Here is a 22,872-nt window from a genome sequence, read left to right as displayed (position 1 = left end):
GAGAGAAGATCTCAACCTAGAACTGCGCCAGCCCGCACGTGTGTTTGGGGCTTCATGGAGCAGACACGTCCCTCAACACGAAGCATTAGAATTCAGCGACTACAGCGACACACTGGGGCCCCAGAGCAGCTGAGGGAATCGAGAAAAGGAGGTGATGGGGTGTAAAGAGGCCCCACGCAAGGCTGGGGACGAGGGAAGAGGGGAGAAAGGGATTCCGTGAGGAATTAGTTCCTGGCAACCGTGATCCATAGACACAGGGCAGATCATTAAAGGAGGTGGTGCCATTGCCTTAGGCGGGTGAAAGGTAGAGTTTGAGATTATAGCAGTCAGAGGGCAGTGGAGTGAGAGTGGTTTCGATACAGAAACCAGTGGCCCCCGGACCATCTCTTTGACCCGAATTATGTTTTCAAAATAATTGTGACTTCCAGCACCTTTTAGACAGTGTGCGTGCTGTCTGTTCGAAGTTCACCTCTGTCCTCGCCACTCCCAACTGTCTCCACCTGTCTGTCTGCACTTATCTGCTACCTCTTAGTTCTCTACAGGCATCTGAGTTTGCCGCCCTTGGACAGAAGGCTCTACCCGCCCTCCTTCAGCCTGGAGGCTGTAGTATTTGTGGTTTTGTGGGCACAGGTGGACCAGGTAGCTTATCTCTATGACGCCTCTTTATGGTCCCAAGGCTGTAGCCTTATCTAGGCCCTGTAATTCAACAGAGGCAGAGGAAAGGAAGAATCTACAAGGCCTGCTGATTGTCTAGGGAAGACGAGGGGAAATAGGAAGCCGAGGATGACAGTGAGTTTGGCTTGGTCGACCGGGTACCAGGTGATGATGGGGTTTTGCATGACAGCAGATGGGGATAATAAGTTCAACTTTGGAGATGCTGGGTGCGGGGATCCTGCATAACACCCAAGCGGAGACATATGGATGGTGGCCGGACCCGTAAGAGTAAGTTCGGGAGGAAAATCTAGGCAGAAGATCAACCTGGGCATCACCAGCAAACGGACGGAAAATAAAGCCATGGGCATGGGGCAGAATCCCCAGAGAGAGTGCGCTAAGTGAGAAGAAAGGGTGCCCCAGAGATGGAGCGCTGGGGGACATCAATATTTCAGGACAGGCCGTAGGACACGAACCTGCAGAAGAGCCTGTGAAGAAGCAGACGGAAGGGGAAGGAACCAGGAGAGGCCAGTGGCCAGAAAGAGAAAGCGAGGGCTTCTAAAGGAGAGAGCGGTGAGAAGCGTCAGCTGCTGCCTTCGAGGTGCAGCTGGCCCTCCGGGTCCTGCCACCCCCCCGCGGCTGAGTTCGCGGATGCGGAACCTGCAGGATCCGTGGATACCGAGGGCCGACTGTGGTACTCGAGCATTCGAGGATTTTGGTATCCGCCGGCGGGTCCTGGAACCAGTCCCCCCCGGACACTGTCTTTATCATGTACTTACACATTTAAAGCGTTTGGAGAACAGCATGGGATTATATCCATGGTTGGTTTTCAAAACGGTTACCCATCAGACAGCTCATTGGAAAAACGTGGTGTAAACCTGCTTCTTGATAAGAGTACCTCTCTCAGGTATGAGCTGCCCTGACCTCCTCCTCGCCTCCGCCAGTCAGACCTGGGGGGCTGGGGCTGCTGCACAATTACGGGCAGACAGCTCACCCGAGGCAACAGGCACTTCCGGGTACCACCGGGTGCAGTGCCACGCTCTAAGGCACTAGGTGTCGGCTTACCTGGCGCTCTCAAAGGTAGCAGATGCCGTCTTTTCTACAGCCCCAAATCCAACTCCAACAGCAAGACCCTCTGAAACAGACATAAAAAAAGTACGATGGGTTAGGAATCATTTTTCTATAATACATGCACGTAGAATCGAAGCTTGCTCAGAAGCCAAAGCCAGCAGACTCCTGTGGGCTGGATTAGCGCTGCTGTCCGTTCGGGGATGGGTGAGGAACCAGTTACACACTTCATCACACTGGCAAATCCCCTGGTCTCCTTTGCATACTTTATAGTTACTCAACAGGCTTATACTTAATCAGCTGTTAAGAGCAAGCAGTTTCTTCACGTCTTCCGTAAGAAATCAGAACAACAGTATTTTGATGTGACGCAATACAGGTTAAAAGCAGATCTTGCTAAGGCTAATCTCCGAAATGGGTGTACCGCTGTATTTGCAAATGCAAGTAAAAGAACTCCATAAAAAAATGGGTCTTACATTTTTGGGGCTTCCCTGGTGGCCCAGTGGTTAAGAATCCGCCTGCCAATGCAGGGGACACAGGTTCGAGCCCTGGTCCGGGAAGATCCCACATGCTGGGGAGCAACAAAGCCCGTGCACCACAACTACTGAGGCTGCACTCTAGAACCCACGAGCCACAACTACTGAGCCCACGTGCCACAACTACTGAAGCCCACGTGCCTAGAGCCCGTGCTCCGCAACAAGAGAAGCCACCGCAATGAGAAGCCCACGCACTGCAACGAAGAGTAGCCCCCGCGCGCCGCAATGAAGACCCAATGCAGACAAAAATAAATAAATTTATTTTAGAAAAATGGATCTTACATTTTTAAATGTCATTGGATTTTTCCATTATGTGTTGATTTTGCAACTAGAAACTAGAAGTTTTTGAGTCCCAGAGTTCATTTGAATTTGACTGTTTTAATCCTTTTTATTAATTAAAAATGCTTGCCATTTTTTAATTAATAAAACCAAAAAAAAAGGTTCATCCCCATCACTACGTCACATAAGATTGCACGAGGCTGCCAGTAACAGAAAATCCACAGAACAGTAGCTTCAACCAAGGGTCAGCAGACTATAGCCCAGGGGCCACATCCAGCCCACTGCCTGTTTCTGTATGGCCTCCAAGCTAAAAATGATTTTTTTTTATTTATTTATTTTATTTATATATTTTTGGCTGCACTGGGTCTTCACTGCTCTGCACGGGCTTTCTCTAGTTGCGGCGAGCGGGGGATACTCTTCGTTGCGGTGCGCGGGCTTCTCATCGCGGTGGCTTCTCTTGTTGCGGAGCACGGGCTCTAGGCGCGCGGGCTTCAGTAGTTGTGGCTCGTGGGCTCTAGAGCGCAGGCTTAGTCGTTGTGGCGCACGGGCTTAGTTGCTCAGTGGCATGTGGGATCTTCCCGGGCCAGGGATGGAACCCGTGTCCCCTGCATTGGCAGGCAGATTCTTAACCACTGCGCCCCAGGGAAGTTGTAAGAATGATTTTTACATTTTTAAATAGTCAAAAAAAATCAAGGAAAGAATATTTCGTGACACATGAAAATTATATGAATTTCAAAATTTACTGCCCATAAATAAAGTTTTCTTGGCACTCAGCCATGGTTGTTTGTTGATGAACTGTGACTATTTTGTTTGACTCTCTATGTCAGCAGAGAGTAATGAGAGACCAAATCGTCTGAAAACCTAAAATATTTACTATGTGGCCCTTTAAAGAAAGAGTTTGATGACCCCGGACCTAAACACATAGGGTTTTATTAGCTCGTGCAACGAGAAGTCCAAGGTTGATATGGTGGTCCAATGACATCATCACAGACATTGACGATCCATCCTCAAATGGCAGGGACTCTTACAGTCTGCTCTGAGATGGTGTGACCACAGTGTAGCTTGAAGCTTGGGGATGGACAGATGATCTTCCAAGCCCTGTCCAGTAGGAGTGAGCTTGCCAAGTTCACCAATGCCCTGATCAAACGTGGAAGAGCCGTGCTGGTCTGCATGTATCTGATAGAGAGGTAAGAAGGGCTATGAAAAAGAAAGAAGGGAGGGAGGGAGGAAAGGAAGGAACTGCCCCAGTGGCCTGGGATCAATGGCGTAGAAGCACAACGTGAAGACCCCTTTCTGACATCTATGGGGGAGTGCAACCCCAATCCAAAGAGGAAAGAGAATAACCGATATTGGTCAGAATCAAGACCAAGGGCTTGGGGCCCGGAGGAACTTCTGTTATGAAGAGGGAAGAGGTCAAAATCTACCGAGTGAGGGCTTCCCTGGTGGTGCAGTGGTTGGGAGTCCACCTGCTGATGCAGGGGACGCGGGTTCGTGCCCCGGTCCGGGAAGATCCCACATGCCGCGGAGCGGCTGGGCCCGTGAGCCATGGCCGCTGAGCCTGTGCGTTCGGAGCCTGTTTTCCGCAACGGGAGAGGCCACAACAATGAGAGGCCCGTGTACCGCAAAAAAAAAAAAAAAAAAAAGCTAGGCAGAGACTGACCAGGGGTTTCCTGACATCAGAGGGGCAAATCCCTCCTTTTGAAAAAACTTGCTTTTCTAAACCATAAGCAACAGCTGGTGGCTCTTTTGTTAAAGATTTTGCTCTAATTAGTCATTTTAATGTTAATGATAGTGCGGTCCTGAGGACGGGACTTAACATTAATTGGCAAACTAACCCTTTCTAGTTATTTAGCACGCAGCCAGCAGCACTTGGTCTACTAATGCTCACAACGGCTCATTAGGTTACCCAACTAATGCAGGAGAGGAAGGGCTCGCCCACAGTGACACAGCATCAAGGGGCAGAACCAGGCTTGACCCTCAGTCCCTACCCCCGGCCCCCCACCACCCCAGGTGTGGGCGGCAAGAGCTGGCATCTGAATATCTCTATCCTAAAGAAGTTGCGCCTCTGCCCAGCCCTGTACCTTGGCCACGCCCACAGCGGGTACCACGCCCCTCCCACACATCCCCCCCCCCTCCCCCGCCCCCCGCCAAACGCACACCACATGGTGCCTTAGGAGGTGGCCAACTCCGTCTCCCCCTGGATTTAGAGTAAAGGAGAGGAAGAAGACGTAATGGAGGAAGGGAATGTAATTGCTACCGTCTCTGAAGGTGGAGGGATTACCTGAGAGCGAAACTAATGCGAAACCAAGACAAACGACCCAGGCGGCAAGAACATAATATTAAGGGAATGAAGGCAGACACTGGAGATCAACAGATGGCAGAAGGAACCCGGGGGTGAAAGAGAGCAGAGGAAAAAATGCGACCGGCGTCCACACCCCCAGGCCTTCCAGCAAAAGTGCACATTAGGGAGGTAATCAGGACAAGAATCCAAAGTGGCTGCAATACTGTTAGGAAGCCGGATCTCTTTTCACAGCTACGGCCATTAACTCAGATGCAGACCGAAGGAAAACAAACTTCCAAACCTGGGGTTATAAGCCCCCTGGATGCAGGGTGAGGCAGAGTCCTAAGGGCAAACTTGAGAATAAGCTCTAAAGCTGATCCCTCCGACCGCACAGCCCTGCTCCAATCTTCTCGGGGGTTGGAAGGTGGGTGTGGCTGCCTCTCTCCATCCCCCATCCCTCCTGAATCTCCGTCTGGGGCACAGCGGGGATGGCGGCGCATGGGCTTTTTGTTGAGACGGGCCTGGGCTCAAATCCTGGTATATTATTTAAGGTTCTTGTAAAAAGGAAAGAAGGATGATAGCGCTCTGCTTACAGGATGGTGTGTACACGGCAGGGATTCTCACTACTGACATTCTGTTGTGAGAGGCTGGCCTGTACAGCCCAAGATGTTGAACAGCATCCCTGGCCTCTACCCACTAGATGCCAGTAACACCTCCTCCCCACAACCGTCGCCTCCCATCAAGGGGTACTTTTCACAAAAATTTTCAATTATTCTAGAACGCTCTTGGAGTTTGCGTAGGTGGTCGGAAAGGGAACGGTTAAGAACTAGTGTCTTAGCCCATCCAGGCTGCTATAACAAAATACTGTAAACTGGCTTCTGGGTGGCTTAGAAACAACAGAAATTTATTTCTCACGGTTCTGGAGGCTAGAAGTCCAACATCAAGATGCTGACAGACTGGGTGTCTAGTGAGAAACTACTTCTTGGTTCTCAGATGGTGCTTTCTCTCTGTGTCCTGACATGCTGGAAGGGGCAAGGGAGCTTTCTCGGGCCTCTTTTTTAAGGACGCTCATCCCCTTCCTGAGGGCTCCACCCTCATGGCCTAAATGCTTCCCAAAGGCTTGACCTCCTCATACCATCGCTTTGGGGGTTAGAATTTCAACATACGAATTTGGGGGGCCAGATGCAAAACATTCAGACTATAGCAAATAGTATTTTCTTTTTTTCAATTGAGGGCTTAGAAGCCCTTAGTTTAAAGCACATGGGGTGGAGCTCACAGGTCTTCTGTAAGAGACTCTCCAGCCTCCAAAAACAGTGGCGCCTATGTGATCGCGGCCTTGCCTGACATTCATGGGCATCGGGTTCCATGGGCAGATGGGAAAGAACACCTGTGTGGGGTAGAGAGAAAGGGGGTTATCTTGGTTCAGCTGAAATCCCTGCTGGGGTGGAGACAGGGCAATCCGAGCTGCTGTGAGGACATCCTGCTTCCTCCTGCCTGGCTGTGCTCCTCTGCGTGTGGGTCCAGCTGTCAGATGATCTCAGCAAGAGTGGGGCTTCTGCAATGGAACTCAGTGGTCTGACCAGGGCTGAAGCCTGTAGTGTCTCATTTCTCTTGTTCTGGGTAACAACAGCAACGCAGGAAATGAGCAGCGATGTTATGACTTTTTTCCCTATTTAACTGTTGCTTTTTATTTTTTGGAACTATAAAACAGCAATTTCCTATGATCCAACCTAATGAGTTCTGGAAATCTTTTCTTAATATTAAATTTAAGACAGCAGCTAACATCTCGTGGGGGTTTAATAAAGATTCAACACAGCCACCAAAAATGACAACAACAAACCTCAGAGCTGGAGAGGTGGGGAATTCTCTGACAGTCCAGTGATTAGGACTCAGAGCTTTTGCTGCCGTGGTCCGGGTTCGATCCCTAGTCGGGGAACTAAGATCCCACAGGCCGTGCGGCCAAAAAAAAAAGGTGGAGAAATGATGCGAAACAGGATGGCTTACTCGTTCCCTTCTCCACTGAGGACAGAACGAGAGAAAAACAAGTCAAATTGCAGCCAGAGGGATTTAGCCAAGGGAAAAGGGGAGGGAAGAGGGTTTTGAAACATATGATTAGCTCGTTGAAGGGAGGTTGAGAATATCCCTCCCCTGGGTGGAGAATTGGTCTCTGAAGGTGGTGGCTACTCCTCAGTCAGGGATGGCTGTGATGGGGAGAAGGGTGAGGTGAGAAGAAGGGAGGGGGTAGCCTCATAATGTCCCTTCTAGCCCTTTAACATGACGTGTGGGCCCAGTTCTAGGAGAAAGTCTGAACATCCACTTATTCGTTCCCAGGTCACTCATTGAAAATAGAGAAAGAACCATCTTAGCGTATCTGCTGCTGGACGGGACCATGGCGGCCATGGGGGTGGCCTCCGTAGCCTCCAAGGGCGCCGGGCGAGCTCAGCTTAGATTCCTCCTCTGCTCCTGCCCATCTGGGCACTGTCACTAAGCTGGGAGATGGGTACCAGGCCAGGTGAGGGGGCAGTGTCACATCACATGACAGTAGGGGTTCCCTGGCCATCAAGGGTCAACGTGTCTGGCTTACACACACCAATGGGGCAGTCCTACTGCCTCATTCCCACTCTGATCCCATAGCATGGCTGAGCCTTCTGGGGAGACTGGCCCCCAATATGCTCACCCCCCCTGCCTGGCCTGTCTTTGGCCGCAGACTTCTAGCGGGAAGGAAACCCAGGAAGGTGGCAACTCTGATCATATTACACATTAATTAAACAAAATGTTGGTAGAGCCCAGCCAGGTATTGCCACAAAATTCCTACAGGGCCTTTCGAAAAGGTCCTCTAGAGAATGGAAGTTATCAACTTAGTGTTATTTTTTTGGAAAAAGTAGTTCGACGCGCTCTTCTACCATGGACTGCGGACCCTGCTATTCATAGCGGATGAAGTTAAGAGACGTCCGTAGTTGAAGATACTCTAACGTGAGTCCCGCTCTAATTAAAATAACTTCCTGACTGATGTTTGCAAGTGTGTGTGTTTTGGGTGTTTTTTGGTTCTGTGCATATTCTACCGTCTGCAGTTAGGCTCCACTTACACAACGATGGACCCAGAAAACCACGCTCCTCCAGTCACTCCAGCCAAAAGCTACTCCCATGGCTTCATTCCCACTTGAGAGTGTTACTGGAAGGAAGCTGTAGTGGGAATTAAGCCAGATACCCCTCCTTGCTGACATGTCTGGAGCTGACAGCGAGCACAGGCACAGCAGATAACCCAGCCTGCCGCCCGCTTCGTGCAAAGGATGCTCCACCCCACAAAGGACCGGGATGCCTGGGCAGGCCAAGGCAGGTGAACCGGGGAGTCAGCTGTCCCCCAGCAGCATGCTGGTATCATCCACTCTGCGCCCCTCGAAAACCAACAGAATCAAACTGCGAATGATCCTACCCAGAGGATTTATCAGCCCTCAGGAAGTGGACGGCCACTGACCCCTGCTGCTTGTCCCCCGAAGAGGCGCTGCAGCCTGGGTCCGTCCCAGCTCAGGGGGAGCGGCCTTGCTGCAGGGAAGGACAGCCCAGGGCCAGCTGCCTTGCAGTCACACCTACACTGCTGTCAGTGCACCTGGCTGCACTCTGCCCTGCAAGTGGCGTCCGGGGTGTAACTAACTCCTGGACACGCCTGGATGGGGGACACGTTTGGAGGCGCGGAGGGGTACTTAGCCATGGTTTTGTAATTCCTCTGGACTGGAGAGCCTCAAGAAATTGGGAGGAAAGGATCTGTGAAATCCCTTCGGAGGACTTTTCAACAAAATGAGACTTTGGTAGTTCTTTTAGGATGATGAGTAATCCCCATTATCACGCCCCATAGTTGACTCCCACCAAAGTATCTCCGGAAACCAGGCAAGGGAAAGATTTTGACGTCTCAGATCACTGCTATGTTTCGGTACATCGAAGGCAGATGGTGTAGCACCATGATGTAGCTAATGGGGGCAGTGGGGGCATGGGAGGGGTACTTGTTTTCTTACAGGGAAGTTAACTCAGGAGGAAATTAACGCTCAGCCCTGCACACCCCAGTCCTGGGACTGCCAGGTGCCAGGTGGGGGCCCCGTGGGCTCCTCAGGGTGGGCCCCACGTGGTCCGGATCAGGATGTGTGGACCTGTCCGCACAGCTATGGCTCCTCACGCACAGGATGCAAAGCTCAGAAGCTGTCATTGTCGTGGCTCTCCCCATCTTGTAGACAAAGCTGACCTACAGGAGGAGACAGTGTCGCGGGCATGCTGACAACAAGAAAACTGGCCCAGAGGTGTTCGTATCTGTGTTTCATCCATCCCTGAAGCCCGAAGCCCGGCTGCACCTCCATCCTTCCTTCGTGTGTCTGAGATGCACCCACATCCTTTACAACACCCCGCTTTTCTCCTAAACCACTCTGAGTTCTCGCTTTGCAATCTGCAGCGCAAGGACTCAACGATTCAGCCAAACTCTGTCCTAGGCGTTCTAGGTTCATCATCTGACTTCAACCTGTCCAGACCTTACAAAATTGATACTATTTGTATTTTCCAGAAAAGGAAAGTGGGGTTCAGGGTGGTCAAGCAACATGCCCAAAGCCACACAGCTTGTAAGATGCTCAGCCCACGTGTTCCTTCTGGTTCAGAGCACATCACACTGACTTCCGGTTTAACTGATCATTATGACTCCTTCCTGCTCAGGACCCAAAGGACGGGGCACTGAGTCAGTGTCAGCAAGAGGGTCCACTTGGGTGCCACCACTCCAAATATTCGTCAAATAGCCACTAGGTGTTGTGTAGGATACGAAACGTGTGAGACGTGGTTCGCATCTTTAAGGGAGTCACGATCTAGATATTCTTTTAGAGTAACAAAATTAGAAACGTATTTCTCTGCTCAAAACGTTTAGAAAGAGCGATCTGGAGAACAATGTTGAAATATCAGAAAAGCTGGAGTCTGGGGACAGAAGGGAGGCGGGGGACGGGCTGGCAGAGATTGCCATATTCAGGCATAGGGTGAGAACCAGGTTCGAGTGGGCGGATCAGCCTCAGAGCGTTGCCAGGCACTGGCGAGCCTCGGTGAGTCCCCAGGCCCGAGGGGAAATTGCAGGGATGGAGGTGCCGAGATGAAGTCTAGGAAACTGGCATAAAGGCGTTAACTCAAAGGGGATGTTTGCAAAGGGCACTGACTGGGCAGAAAAGGATGAATGTGGTTTTTGATATGTTGAGTTCAAAGTAAAAAGACATTGAATGCAAATGTTCTAGGTGGCTCCAAACGTACAACAGGTTGGGAATGAGAGCTATGAATTCAGGGAGCCATCTGCAATTCTAGCTAACAAGTGTCGAGGCTCCGCCTGGGCTCTTCACTGAACCGTTTAATTTGGTCCTTTCAACAGCCCTATGAGACTGGTACCATTGTTCGTCCTGTCAGAGATGTGGAAACTGGTCTCCACACCCCTGGGCTCTGCTCTCCCCGGCTTTCCTTTACTGCTTTCCAGGAAACCCTCATTAGTACTAGTACTATCTCAAATGCTACTACTTCCATGAACTTGAAGACCATTTTCCAGTTTTACTTTGTCAAAGACTTTAGGCACATAAAAAGGCCTCATTTCACACTCTTATTTGGAAACTAAAAGGTGGTTGTTTTCCATTACACTGCTTTTTAATCACGGCGATATCCTTACACATGGAAAAAAAATTCAAAATGCTCGAAAGAGTCTAAAGTAATAAATTTCCCTATCTCCACTTCCCCACCCCTAGTTCTACTCCCAAAAGGTAAAGCACTTTTTTTAACAATTCTGATTTTCAATTCTCTGATGGGTATCACTTTAAATACCATGAATACGTTGGTTTCTTAATTTATCACAGTCTTGATTTAGATAGTCTGTTGACAGCATGACGGGTTCTTCCTTATCGACCTTACCCTGTTGAGTCTTCCTTATAAATGCTGAGGAATACAGAGCACATGCTTCCGACCTCTGCTTTCTTTCTGTCTTTATCAAAGTTAGAGCGTTTGATATTGTTCTGTAAATAACATTTCATTTATGATTTACTCTCAGGCCAATTCAAAAAAAATGCAGTCCAAAAATTGAATTTACAATATTGGTGCTAACATATTACTCTTTATATAATCCGGCTGCTACGTGAAGGGAAGGAAAAACAATCCTGAGCCTTTAAACTCTTCCCATTTGAAGAAGATGGTCCCAAGAGTCAAGGCCCGCTGGATTCCTTCTTGGTTCTTTTTGGCATTCTTTCCATCTTCTAGGTCTTCTTTTTTTTGAAAGGAGAAATAGATAAATTTACTTTTTTTTTTTGAATTTTATTTATTTTTTATACAACAGGTTCTTATTAGTTATCTATTTTACACATATTAGTGTATATATGTCAATCCCAATCTCCCAATTCATCCCACCACCCCACCTTCTAGTTCTTAATTAGATACCATCTTCCTTCCTTCCTTCCTTCCTTCCTTCCTTTCCTTCCTTCATTTCCCAATTGTTACTTTTAACAATTAAATACATATAACATTTACGACCTTAACCATGTTTAAGTGTATGGCTCGGTGGCATTAAATACACTCACATTGCTGTACAACCATCACCGCCATCCAGCTCCAGAATTCCTTTCACCCTGCCAGGCTGAAACTCTGTCCCCATTAAACTCTAACTCCCCCATACCCCTCCCCCAGCCTCTGTCAACCACCGATCTGCTTTCCGTCTCTGTGGATCTGACACCTCCAGGTCCCCCCTACGAGTGGACTCACACAGTATTTGTGACGCCACCTTTCCTATGTGTCCTGTTTCCCCTTTCTTGGGTTCCTTCTTCATTTTGTTAGAGGACCTCCTTGAGCTCATAAGAGATGAGTGGGTGATAAACTTCTGAGTCCTTGCTTTTTTTTTTTTTTTTTTTTTGCGGTACGCGGGCCTCTCACTGTTGCGGAGCACATGCTCCGGACGCGCAGGCTCAGCGGCCATGGCTCACGGGCCCAGCCGCTCCGCGGCATGTGGGATCCTCCCGGACCGGGGCCCGAACCTGCGTCTCCTGCATCAGCAGGCGGACTCTCAACCACTGCGCCACCAGGGAAGCCCTGAGTCCTTGCATTTGTAAAAATAATTTTGATTTTGCTCTGTGACTTAATAGCTTGACCTGATGGAAAATTCTAGGTCCCGGATGACCTCTGCTCAATACCGAGGTTATTATCCCATTATCTTCTCGGACCCAGTGTTGCTGCTGAGAAGTCTGGTGCTCATTTGATTCTTGGTTCCTTGTAGTTAAGCTAATTTTTCTCTCTGGGAGCTCTTAAATTTTTTCATCCTTGTTTTCTGCAGTTTTGAAATCTCACCAAGATCCATCTGTGGGAGAGGTCTTTGTTCATTCCTACTTCTCAGCACCAGGCGGCGCCCTTGAATCTGCAAGCTTGTGTTTTCCTGCCCTTGAGGACAAATTTCCCTGCGTGCTTCTACTCCCATTTTACAGGCTTGCCTTTCTGTCTGTGAACTGGAGGCTTGTTTTCTGCTTAACCTTCCAGATGACCAGTCTGGCCTTTCATCTGGCATATTCTTATCAGTCTACCCAATTAACTTCAAAAAAATTCTTTAACAATTACAGTGTTAATTTTGAGGAAGACTTTCTTATTCTCTGACTGTTCCATTCGCATTATAGTCAGTTCTTACTTTATGGGTATGATGATATCCTCTTGAACTGGATGAACATACGACTTAGAATTTTTACAGTCTTTTCTTTGGTCTCTTGGGTTATCTGTTTTCTCCAGGGTAGGCTGTCTTATTCACTTTCGTCCTTCTTTTCTATTCTCTGGGTTTTTCTCCTACGTCTGGTGGTCCTGAGCTCTGGGAGTGCATTCATAGATGCAGAACAAGGTTGATCAAGGAGCTAGAAAGGGCTTCCTCTGTGGCTGGCTGTACAGTCTGTCTCCTCAGGAGGCAAATAAACAATTTCATTTCACGAGGTTATTGCTTCAACTTGGCATTTGAGGCAGAGAGGATGAGAGAGGAACAAGGAGGAGAAGAGAAAAGTGCAGGAATAATAAAGTTAAGTGTCATCGATTTTTAGATTACAACCTACTACAGTGTTAAAAATGATTTAATGGCATGTCCTCCACATAGCTACTTCCTAAGCAAAAACATCAGGTGCGATGGGCAGCAGCCAGGGTGACATCTGCCAGGAACGTGATATAGGAGGGGCAGAGCATCTCTTGGGAACAGGTCTGTTCACACACACACACACACAAAATTCACACACGTGTAGACGGAAATAGACTGAGAAGACGGCCTAAGTACATGGGAACAAAAGTCTGACTCAGTTGTTTTAAATGTTAGAACACTGGAGCACGCTTTCACAAGCCTGCCTTATTATATATACACAACACCTTGATGGTTTGTCATATAGAAACTCAGATCTGGTCTCTCTGATCAGGGACAGCAAGCTTAGGACCACACACACACACACACACACACACACACACACACACACACACACACACGGGGACCCTGAGGGAGGAGAAAGAACCAGCCCTGGGGGCTGGTTTCAAATACCTGCTGGGGTCATGGTTGAAAAACAAGAAAGGTCTCTGAATTTGTCTGGAAATAAGTTACAGGAAACCTTTGCAAGTAAAGTGTTAATAAAGAGATGGATGAAAGGCAGATTGCAAAGGGTGAAAGAGGAGCAGGAAATAAAGAAGTGGGGGCAGTGGGGTAAAAGAGGGAAGCAGATGGGCGAAGAAGCTAGAAGGAAAGTTAGGACCAAACCCACCAGGGTGAAGAAGCAATAGTACTGGCAGACATAGGGGACACTGTCGTGAACCCAGTGGGGGTCAGCGTTCTAAAAAGAAGGCTGAGGTTTAAAAGTGCTTCACTCATTAAACCCAAAAGCTTTCACACAGCAAAGGAAACCATCAACAAAATGAAAAGACAACCTACTGAATGGGAGAAAATGTTTGCAAATGATATGACTGACAAGGGGTCGATATCCAAACTACATCAACGGCTCACACAACTCAACATCCAAGAAACAAACACGACTGAAAAACGGGCAGAAGACCTGAATAGACATTCTCCAAGGAAGATGAACAGAAAGCCAACAGGCACGTGAAAAGATGCTCTACATCGCTATTCATCAGATTAGCAAAGCCTGACCTTCAATAGGGACCCAGGAGGCCGTGGATATGCTGTTCCCCCAAAGCAGTGGTGTTTGCCGCCTTGACCTCATTTCCTTAGACCCACTGCAGGCCTTCCCCCCATCCCTGCTCAAACACAACCCTCCTCTACAACTACAGACAGACAACCAGAACGCCCGGAAAGTTCCAGCCTCCCCGGTATCTGTTCCTTATTATTTCCTATTCATTATTGCTTGTTGCAGCTCTTCTGACTTTTAGGGCCCACCTAGACTGCTGCCTGTTTGGGATGAGGAAACAGGCTTTGACCTCCAGCAGATAAGTGTTTGGTCTTTCTAGAGGTTCTCTCCCTGGACTGTGGTTTTCAGGCGGCTGCTGCGGGGTGGAGGTGGGGACAGTCATAGCCGCATCTCCAGGGAGAGGACATACCTGTGGAAAGGCTTTCCATGTGACTTAAATTCTCATCCATGAACCCTCCAGTCTCCTCCCCATCTTCTTCCCTTCCTACGAAAGGAAAACCAAGGTCCTAGATCAATGTTTTCCAAATGGAGCCGCACAGAGCACCAGTAACAACGGAAGAGGGTTTGGTTTTTTTTTTTTTTTTTTTTTTTTTTTTTGGAATTTTGTTTATTTTTGTATACAGCAGGTTCCTATTAGTTATCCATTTTATACATGTTAGTGTATACATGTCAATCCCAATCTCCTAATTCATCCCACTACCACCCCCACCACCCCCCACCCCCGCCACCATCTGATATAACTGCTATTTAATTGTTGCTTTCCCCCCCCCCCCCCGCCCCAGCCCGGAACTATAAAACAGCAATCTCATATGGTCCAACCTAATGAGTTCTGGAAACCTTATATTCAGAATCCACATGAACACTTTAAAGGCTCGAAGAATTCCCCACAGTGAAGAAACCTGTACAGTTTTGTTTTCCAAATGTATCTGACAACAGAACCCTTTTATTAGATAACACCTGTTAACATCTTTGCAGAACCTGTGTTTTGTGGGACTTGTTTTTCGGGAAACACTGCCTGGGAGAATTCAAAATAATTAAGAGCTTTCTAAGCTGGTCTCAAGCCCGTCTCCCCTATCACATCACTGTATTTGAATAAAAGGAAATTCACTCTTCCGTGTGTCTTACTCATTTATCCAACTCACAGGACTTATGGAGTGTTCACTCCATCCATACCAGGCGTCTGCTTAGAATTGTGGATGCACTGAAACACGAGTGTTCCAGCCAAGGAAGCAGCCCTCTAAGCAGGAATAACCAGCTTGGCTTGGAGGGGTCAGTGAGGACTGCACGGAAGAAGCGATTTTTGAATCGAGGTTTTGTGGAATTTTCCAGAAAAGAAAGCTGGTGGTCAGTGCCCAGTGCGGTGAGGCAGCCCCAGCTCACCTGGCCACACCCAGTTCTGTTCTCAAAGCCTGTGTCCCAGGAGCCCAGATCACCTTGTTAGGGGAACCACGGACTGAAACCAGCCGCCCCAGCCAGGCACGGCAGTAACCACTTGCATGAGTTCTCTTACAACAGGACGTCCTGGTAAGGACCTCGGAACTAACAAGCTACCACCAACCGGAAGAATTCGGGAAAGGTCAAAAGGGGAGAGGAGACGCCAGTCCGTATGTCCTACCAACCTCCCAGAATCCTTCCCGCTGGAATCCACCTCGGCTGAGCGACGCACGTGCCACCAGGAAGGACCCTGCGTCAGAGTGATTGGCCAGAGCCAACCCGGAAACTAACACCATCACCATAAAACCCGAGACTGCGAGCCACGTGGCAGAGCAGTTCTCCCGGCTTCCCTTACCCCGCTGGCTCTCCACCCGGGCGCCCCTTCCCATTAAAGTCTCTTGCTTTGTCCGCACGTGCGTCTGTCTCCTCGGACAATTCATTTCCCAGTGTTAGACAGGAGCCCGCTCTCGGGCCCTGGAAGGGGTCCCCCTTCCTGAAACAACCTGGTAAACGTGATTATTCGTCAGCTGTTTCCACTGCCTTGTTATCCCCCATCTCCCTTGATAATGGTTTACTCCATTTCTTTTGGATCCAATGCTTCGCCGTATGTTCATATGTCCCTCCCAAAGGGAGGCCCGGGGCCACTAACCGCTGGCCTCTTTCCCAAGACCCTTCCCCCTCTGACTCCTTGTCTGTCTCTGAGCCTCGTCACACATCTGGCCAAGGATGTCCCAGGTGGCTGAGTGAGGGGCCATCATGATGGCTGACCTTTTCAGGGGGTGGGAGACGGAAAGTGGGGTCTCAGAAACTGTAGCTCACAGAAAGGGGAGAGTGCAGGGGGAGCCGTGTGCTGCGCTGTCCCCCTTGGTTTGCAGGCCCTGGGCCTTCACAGTAGCAAAGCAGTGGTGAAACGAAGGTAAAACTCTTCTGCACTTGCCCGGGGCAAAGGGCATTTCTACAGTTTAGAATGATGTCCACGCCATTCCCACCCCCCCGCCCCAAGTTTCCCTTGATTCATCCGTAACGGTAACTGAAGTGGACCCCTGGCGTGGAACTGTGCATTGGTTCCAGGCACTGGGTCGTTAGCAGGGACAGCAGACTTTCTCTTACACTTGCAGCCCTTGGGATCCCCCCGGTGCCCCATGCTTTCCCCTAAGGTAGCCCCAGGGTCTGTCTCACGAACAAGAAGAGCCTAAGTGGCCTCACCAGTGAGACAGCACATGGACCACTGGGACTGGACAGAGTGATGGGGACGCAGACGTAAGCCGGCCTGTCACCCGACTCGTGTTCCCAAATCAGGAGTTTGGGTCTGATCCTGTATCCGGCAGCAGCTGTATTACACGTCTGCAATTTGTAGCCCAGCAATAGGAGGAAGAGTGAATAAAGGCAGGTGCGGGAGAGGGCCGTCAGCCACCACACTCTGCAGACCTACCACAAAGGGTCATCCGTCCAGTGATGGTGGAATCAGGTCAGTCTGACTGGAGGTACCCGCCACTGACGTGCCGCTCTGGGGAGCTGGGCTGGCCAGGGTGCTTCCCTTTCCAGTGAAGTCCCAGCAATCTGTCCCCGCAGCCACACACTTTTAAAAACAGATCAATCGTAAGCCGTCTGTTTTTCAAGCTGGTAATGACATATTTGTCAGTTTCATCTTTATGTTCTAAGAGAGACAAAGAGAGATAAAGATTTCATCTTTATCTTTGCGTTCCCTCCCCCAAAGAGAGATTTTTTTAAAATTTTCTCTCATCTGACTCAGAGCCTGGCCCAGCGCTGGCAGCAAGATAACAAGAAAGTTTTCGTCAGCCTCTGGAGCTCAGACAGCACCGCAGCTGTCAGCCTGTGCGGGCTTCTCCGCAGCTGGCAGCCAGAGTGTGGACAGGAATCACGAAGCCCCTGGGAGCTCCTCTTGGCAAAAGAGGCCACGGGGTGTTGTGGTGGAATGTGAGACGCAAATCTAGGAGTGAAGGTGATGCCGAGTGGCCTGAGGTCATTTACCAGTGGAGTGTCCTTCCGTGAATTAACCCAGGGGCTTCCGCGCTAGACCTGGGAGGGTAGTATGATACCTACCCCACAAGGCTGAGGTGAGGGTCCAGGGAGATGGGGTGCATGAGAGGTTTCCCCAACAATAAAGCAGGCTGAAACCACTGTCCTATGTTCAGCGGCCATAAAGGTGGAAAGACAATTAGTCTCAAAGGAACCATAGCCCAAAAGGGGGTCTAATCATAGCCCTACCCCTCACTGGGTGGAGGAAAACCTAGTAATTTAGTCATTTTAAATGTGTTTTCCTGATAAAGGTAGAATTTTCCAGTCCTTGGGACTTTTGGTTTTCATGGATCCGCTTATCTTCTAGAAAAAGGGGAAAAGAAATCACTCATTCTTTTATAGTCATGTTGACCAACAGCCAGAGATGCTGCCCCAGCCTGCATCCATCTCAGACGGGCACCTAGTTTTGCCACCTGTGAAACTGGGGTGAAGGTGCTCTGTCATTACCTTTCCTGTCTAAAGGTAAAGACAGATTGATCAATATCTAGGCGATGGTGCCCGTGTACCACAGACCCAGGGGTCGGCTTGGCCATGGGAGGTTCAGTCCTTCGCCTCCACGCACTTAAGGATGGGCTCAGGTAGGGCAGCGTTGGTGTCACAGGGGTAACTGGCACACAAGGCTGTCTTAGCTGATCCTTCCATGCGTATCGTAATCGACTAACGCTTCCTGAGAGTCTCCTTCTACACCAAACAACTGAAGCCAACAGAACATTGTTATTACTACTATTATTGAGGTGACATTCACACAGCATACAAGCCACCATTCTCAAGCGCACCATTCAGGAGCGTTTTGTGCACTCGCCACCACGTTGTGTAACCACCACTTCTATCTGGTTCTAAAACGCTTTCATCACCCCGAAAGAAAACCCCATAAACGTTAAGCAGACACTCTCCTTCCCCTCAGCCCAGCCCCTGACGGCCACCGGGCTGCTTTTTGCATCTATGGGTTTGCCTATTCCGGATATTTCATAGGAATGGGATCATATAATACAATACAAAACAAAACCAAAAAAACACCTTTTGTGTCTAGCTTCTTTGATGATGTTTTCGAGGTTTCATCCCTGTTGTAGCATTCAGCAGCACTTCTTTTTATGGCTGAGTCATATTCCATTGTAGGGGTGGGTAATGGATAAAACCCATGTTTTGTTTAGCCATCATCCACTGAGGGACATTGGTTTCCACCCCTGGGCTCTTGTGAATTGTGCTATGAACATTCATGTACGACCGTCTGTTTGAGTACCTGTTTTCAATTCTTTGTGATATATACGTAGGAGTGGAATTGTTGGGTCAATGGCACCTTTTGAAAGCACAGATTTCAGCATCGTTAAAACCCCCTAATGGCTCTCCTCCGCACTTAGGAAGATGTAAAAATGGAAAGCTGTTCCATCTGGCCTTGTCTGTCTCACCCTGTGTTCTCTCCGTGGTCCAGCTTCCTGGACTTTGCAAGTAGTCATGCTTCCTCCGACCTCGGGACCTTTGGACCATTGCTTCCTCTGGTTGGTGGCTCTTCCTCTCTCTACTCTGCCTGCCTAGTTAACACCTACTTGGCTCTCAGATCTCAGTTTTCATACAACTTCCTCAGAGAACCTTCCTGAGCCCCCAAAACCAGGTCAGGCACGCCCACTCTATGCTCCCAGGGCACCTTCCACTTGTCCTTTGCTACGGTTTGAATTGCATGTTTATTGCCAAGTATTTCTTTTGCTGATTTGCTCAGTAAGTATTTATTCAGCGCCTACACTGGGCTGGAGACTGCTCTAGGTACTTAGAGGCAGCAATGAATAAAACAGTCTCTGCCCTTTCGGAGTCTACTTTTTTGTAGAGGAAACAGAGAAGACTAGATAAACAAAGGGATCGAATATAAGGTCAGGTATCGGTTAAATACCATAAAGAAAAGTAATCCTGGAGTGGGGAGAATACTCCACAGGGAGCTACTTTCAATGGGATCATCATGGGAGCCTCAAAGAAGAGGGGCTTGGATAAGCCTCCATCACCCTCGCAGACTATGAGCTCTGGGTAAGAGGTGCCTGTGTCTGTTTTATTTCCCGTCATGTGAGTCCCCAGCATCAAGGCAACTGCTTAGCACATAACAGGATAAATGGATAAATGATTTCAACTCTGCCTTCAAGGAGCCCTAGCGCCCTCTGCCTCTGTGGTCATCCCTGGTAGCCTGGAGAAACCCCAGAGTCGGAGGGTAGTCTCCCAACCACTGACCCAGGCAGGAACTAGGGAGCAGCTTTCTCCACCTCTCTCACCCCCAGACCTGCCGACTCCAGCCTCCCCACCCCTCCTTGCTTCTCTAGTGCTGGCATATGGCAAAATCACTGGTGCAGCTGGATCCCAGGCAGCCTCTGAGAGATGACCAGGTGTGAGCCAGCAGGGATCCCACTTGGATTCTGGACTGAGTTTCTCAAACACCTTCCCCCACCCCCGGGCCCAGGCACCCTTCATTGCTTATCACCCCCCCACCCCCACCGCCCAAATGGCCTGGAGTTCACACTATTAGCCAGTGGCTCTGACTCAGAAAAAAAAAAAAACCCTTAATACCAGGTGGTAAGATCCTGGAGCCCATGATATTCAACAACTCATTGCCCTGCCTGGTACGCACCTTCCCAGTGTATCTCTCATCTGAGACACAGCAGAGCAGAGGTTCACGACCTTTAAAAACCCATTAGCTACGTACAATGGAATAGTATTCAGCCTTAAAAAGGAAGGCAATTCTGATACATGCGATGTGGATGAACCTTGAAGAGATTACGCTAAATGAAATAATCCAGTCATAAAAGGACAGATACTGTATGATTCCACTTATATGAGGCACCTAGAGCAGTCAGAGTCACAGACTCACAAAGTAGAACGGGGGTTGCCAGGGGGTGTGGGGAAGAGGGAGTGGGAAATTATTATTTAATGGGTACAGGGTTTCAGTTTGGGAAAATGGAAAAGTTCTGGAGATGGATGGTGGTAACAGTTGCACGACAATGTGAATGTACCTAATGCCACAGACCTCACCACTTAAAATGGTTAGAGTGGCAAATTTTATGTTATGTATATTTTGCCACAATGAAAAAAAAATACGAGGTGCAGGGGGGAAAATGTGTGCCCTCTTTAGATGTAAAAACTTACACCATATCTAACATTATTGGGAAATTTGATATAAATCAGCTCCTTGATTAACAAACCTCTAAGGAAATAGGAAGGAGACCTGATTTATTTCCAACTATCACCCCCAAACCTTGATCTTTGTGGAGAATCATTTTATAGGTAGGCTAGACTGCTGATGAAAACTGCGGGCACACCGGGGACAGGAGGAACGTGTCCTTAATGCCTCAGTAATCGCTGACAGGACTGAGCGCGGTTCAACACGGATGTGTTGGTGAATAAACCACTCAGCAAATTCATTGGGGTGTTAGGACGCCAGTCCAGATACTCAGACCTCTAGGTGCATTATCCTTCCACTAAACTACAATGACCCTCAAGGTACCTGAGATGATGGACCAGCAGCTTGAAAACCAAAGGTGAGTTCTCAGATCTGGCCACTGACAAGGCAGCGGTGGTGGTGGATTAAACACGTCATTCTGGCTCTTAGCTTTTCAGTTTTCTTATCCGCCGAAGGATGGTGGAAAACATACGCAGTGTGTTCCTGGGATGCCAGTTCTCTTAGGAAGCAGTTGGCTCCGCACACAACTAGCTGTCTTTCGATCAGAATTCAGCACTAGGGCTGCTGGACAGCACCTCGCAATCGATTCTTGATGACCGCTCGCCCTCCCTCTGACTCCAGGCTTCCCACCCCCAAGGGGTGCTCATCCTCCTGCTTCCTCCTGAGGAAGCCTCGGCAAACACACCCGGAGCCCGTACCCCAATTACAGATAAGCGATAGACACCCACGTGGGGAAAAGGAAAGGCAGAGACAATCCATTCCGTGTCTCTAGAGATTATCGCCTGTCCTAGGCTGACCAACTGTGGTGGCTGTGAACATGCATCCTTCAGCTCTCCTGCTGCGGCTGGTGCTCCTCAGAATCCAACACCACATCCCCCTGCCCCCAGCCACTCCCAGCCAGTGACTGGTGATGGTGGGGGGATGCACTACAGGACAGGAGACTTCCTAGAGGATGCCTCTGGCTCAGTGACCTCCCCCACATTGTCCTGACTGAAACGTTCTTGGAACTGTGCCCTGGTTGAAGGCTCTTCATCCCCAGCCCTCCTTCCTTCTCCCTCTCCTTTCACAGGTGCCAGGCTTGCATCACAGGCTGAAGGCTCTCCCTGCCACCTCCCGCTTCCATCTCTAATCTCTTCTTGGTACCTTCGTCTTCAACGACCTGAGCTGATACGCATCACATTGTCAAAAGAGGGAAATACCAAATAAATGCCCTGCAGAACAGCATATGCATTTGGAAGAGCAGCAAAAAAAATGCCTTAAGCTTTTCCAGACCTTACAGTTTCCATTTTAATAAGTGTGTATTAAGCCCCTGCTGATGGCACACATGTGTACACCCCACACTCACAAGGCAGGCTGGCTTTCTCCTCCCCATTTTGCACAAGAGTAAACTGCAAGAGACTGTGATAAATGTATAAGCTGCTTATAATTAATGATGATAAAAATAATAGTCAACATCATTTAACATTTACTGCACGCCAGGTGCTGTCTAATACTTTTTATGTTCTGCTCGTTAAAAAAAAAAAAAAAAAAAAAAAAAAAATCCTGAAAACAGCCCTACACTTCAGGGAAGGACGGAGAGTGAGAGCACAGATGTGTACTGAGACCCACTAGTGCGCTACCCTTCAGAGGAGGTGGCCTGGAGGAGGAACGCGGAATCACGACATCCCTGGCCCTGCAGGCCCCCCTTGCAGGCTGCCTCCACCCCCCGCAAATCAGCCTTTTTGCCCTGATGACACAGCCTCCGAGTTGAGTCCCGCAGCCTGACGGATTATCTTTGAAGCTTCCTGCAGCCGCCTCTGGTTTCACGCCAGGCACCGCCAGTGAGAAGACAGGACAATGGATAATCAAGCACACGACTCAGATTCCTCATAACACCAGACGGTGCTGTAACGCACCCATCAGCCGTGGCTAAGGTGAAAGGCAAACTGAGAAAGCAACAAATGTGTGATTTACAGAAAGAACAGTTTTTCTCTTCTAGATGTCAAACAGTCAAGGAAAAGGTAATGTCTCACACCGCGTTAATTTTTTAAGTACAATAAACTGGTCATCGGAAAAAGAAACAGTGGGTTACTCCCCGATACCCTCACCTGAATTGCTGTTATCCTTCCACCCCACTAAGGGCAGTCTTTGGAGTTCCCATCCTTCAGGCCATACTTGTTCCTTCCCCATTACACCTGAGTACTCTGTTCCCTTACTGACACATCCAAGTTCAAGACCTTCCAGGTTTCCAGCCCACCAGTACCCCCGAGGTTTAGCACAGTGACATACACCTCTGCCCTCTACTTTTCTCGATCC

The 22,872-nt window shown here is 49.0% G+C and overlaps 1 protein-coding gene across 19 annotated transcripts in view; it reads right to left on the bottom strand.

Annotated features, from left to right (window-relative positions):
• The window catches only part of SLC39A11 (solute carrier family 39 member 11), a 431,349-nt gene that overhangs the window by 72,703 nt on the left and 335,774 nt on the right, over window positions 1-22,872 (bottom strand). For 18 of the 19 annotated variants that reach the window (XM_032618000.1, XM_032618004.1, XM_032618009.1 and 15 more), the window contains one exon: window positions 1,717-1,786. In XM_032618000.1, coding sequence (XP_032473891.1) covers window positions 1,717-1,786 — 70 coding nt within the window. Of the gene's footprint in view, window positions 1-1,716; window positions 1,787-14,358; window positions 14,434-22,872 lie in introns of all 19 variants that reach the window. The other variant, XM_032617998.1, reaches the window with a different exon arrangement.

This window comes from Phocoena sinus, chromosome 20, assembly GCF_008692025.1.
Source record: "Phocoena sinus isolate mPhoSin1 chromosome 20, mPhoSin1.pri, whole genome shotgun sequence".
Classification (NCBI taxonomy): Eukaryota; Metazoa; Chordata; class Mammalia; order Artiodactyla; family Phocoenidae; genus Phocoena; species Phocoena sinus.
The sequence above is the reverse complement of the archived record's forward strand: the minus strand, read 5'-3'. Positions and strand labels throughout refer to the sequence as shown.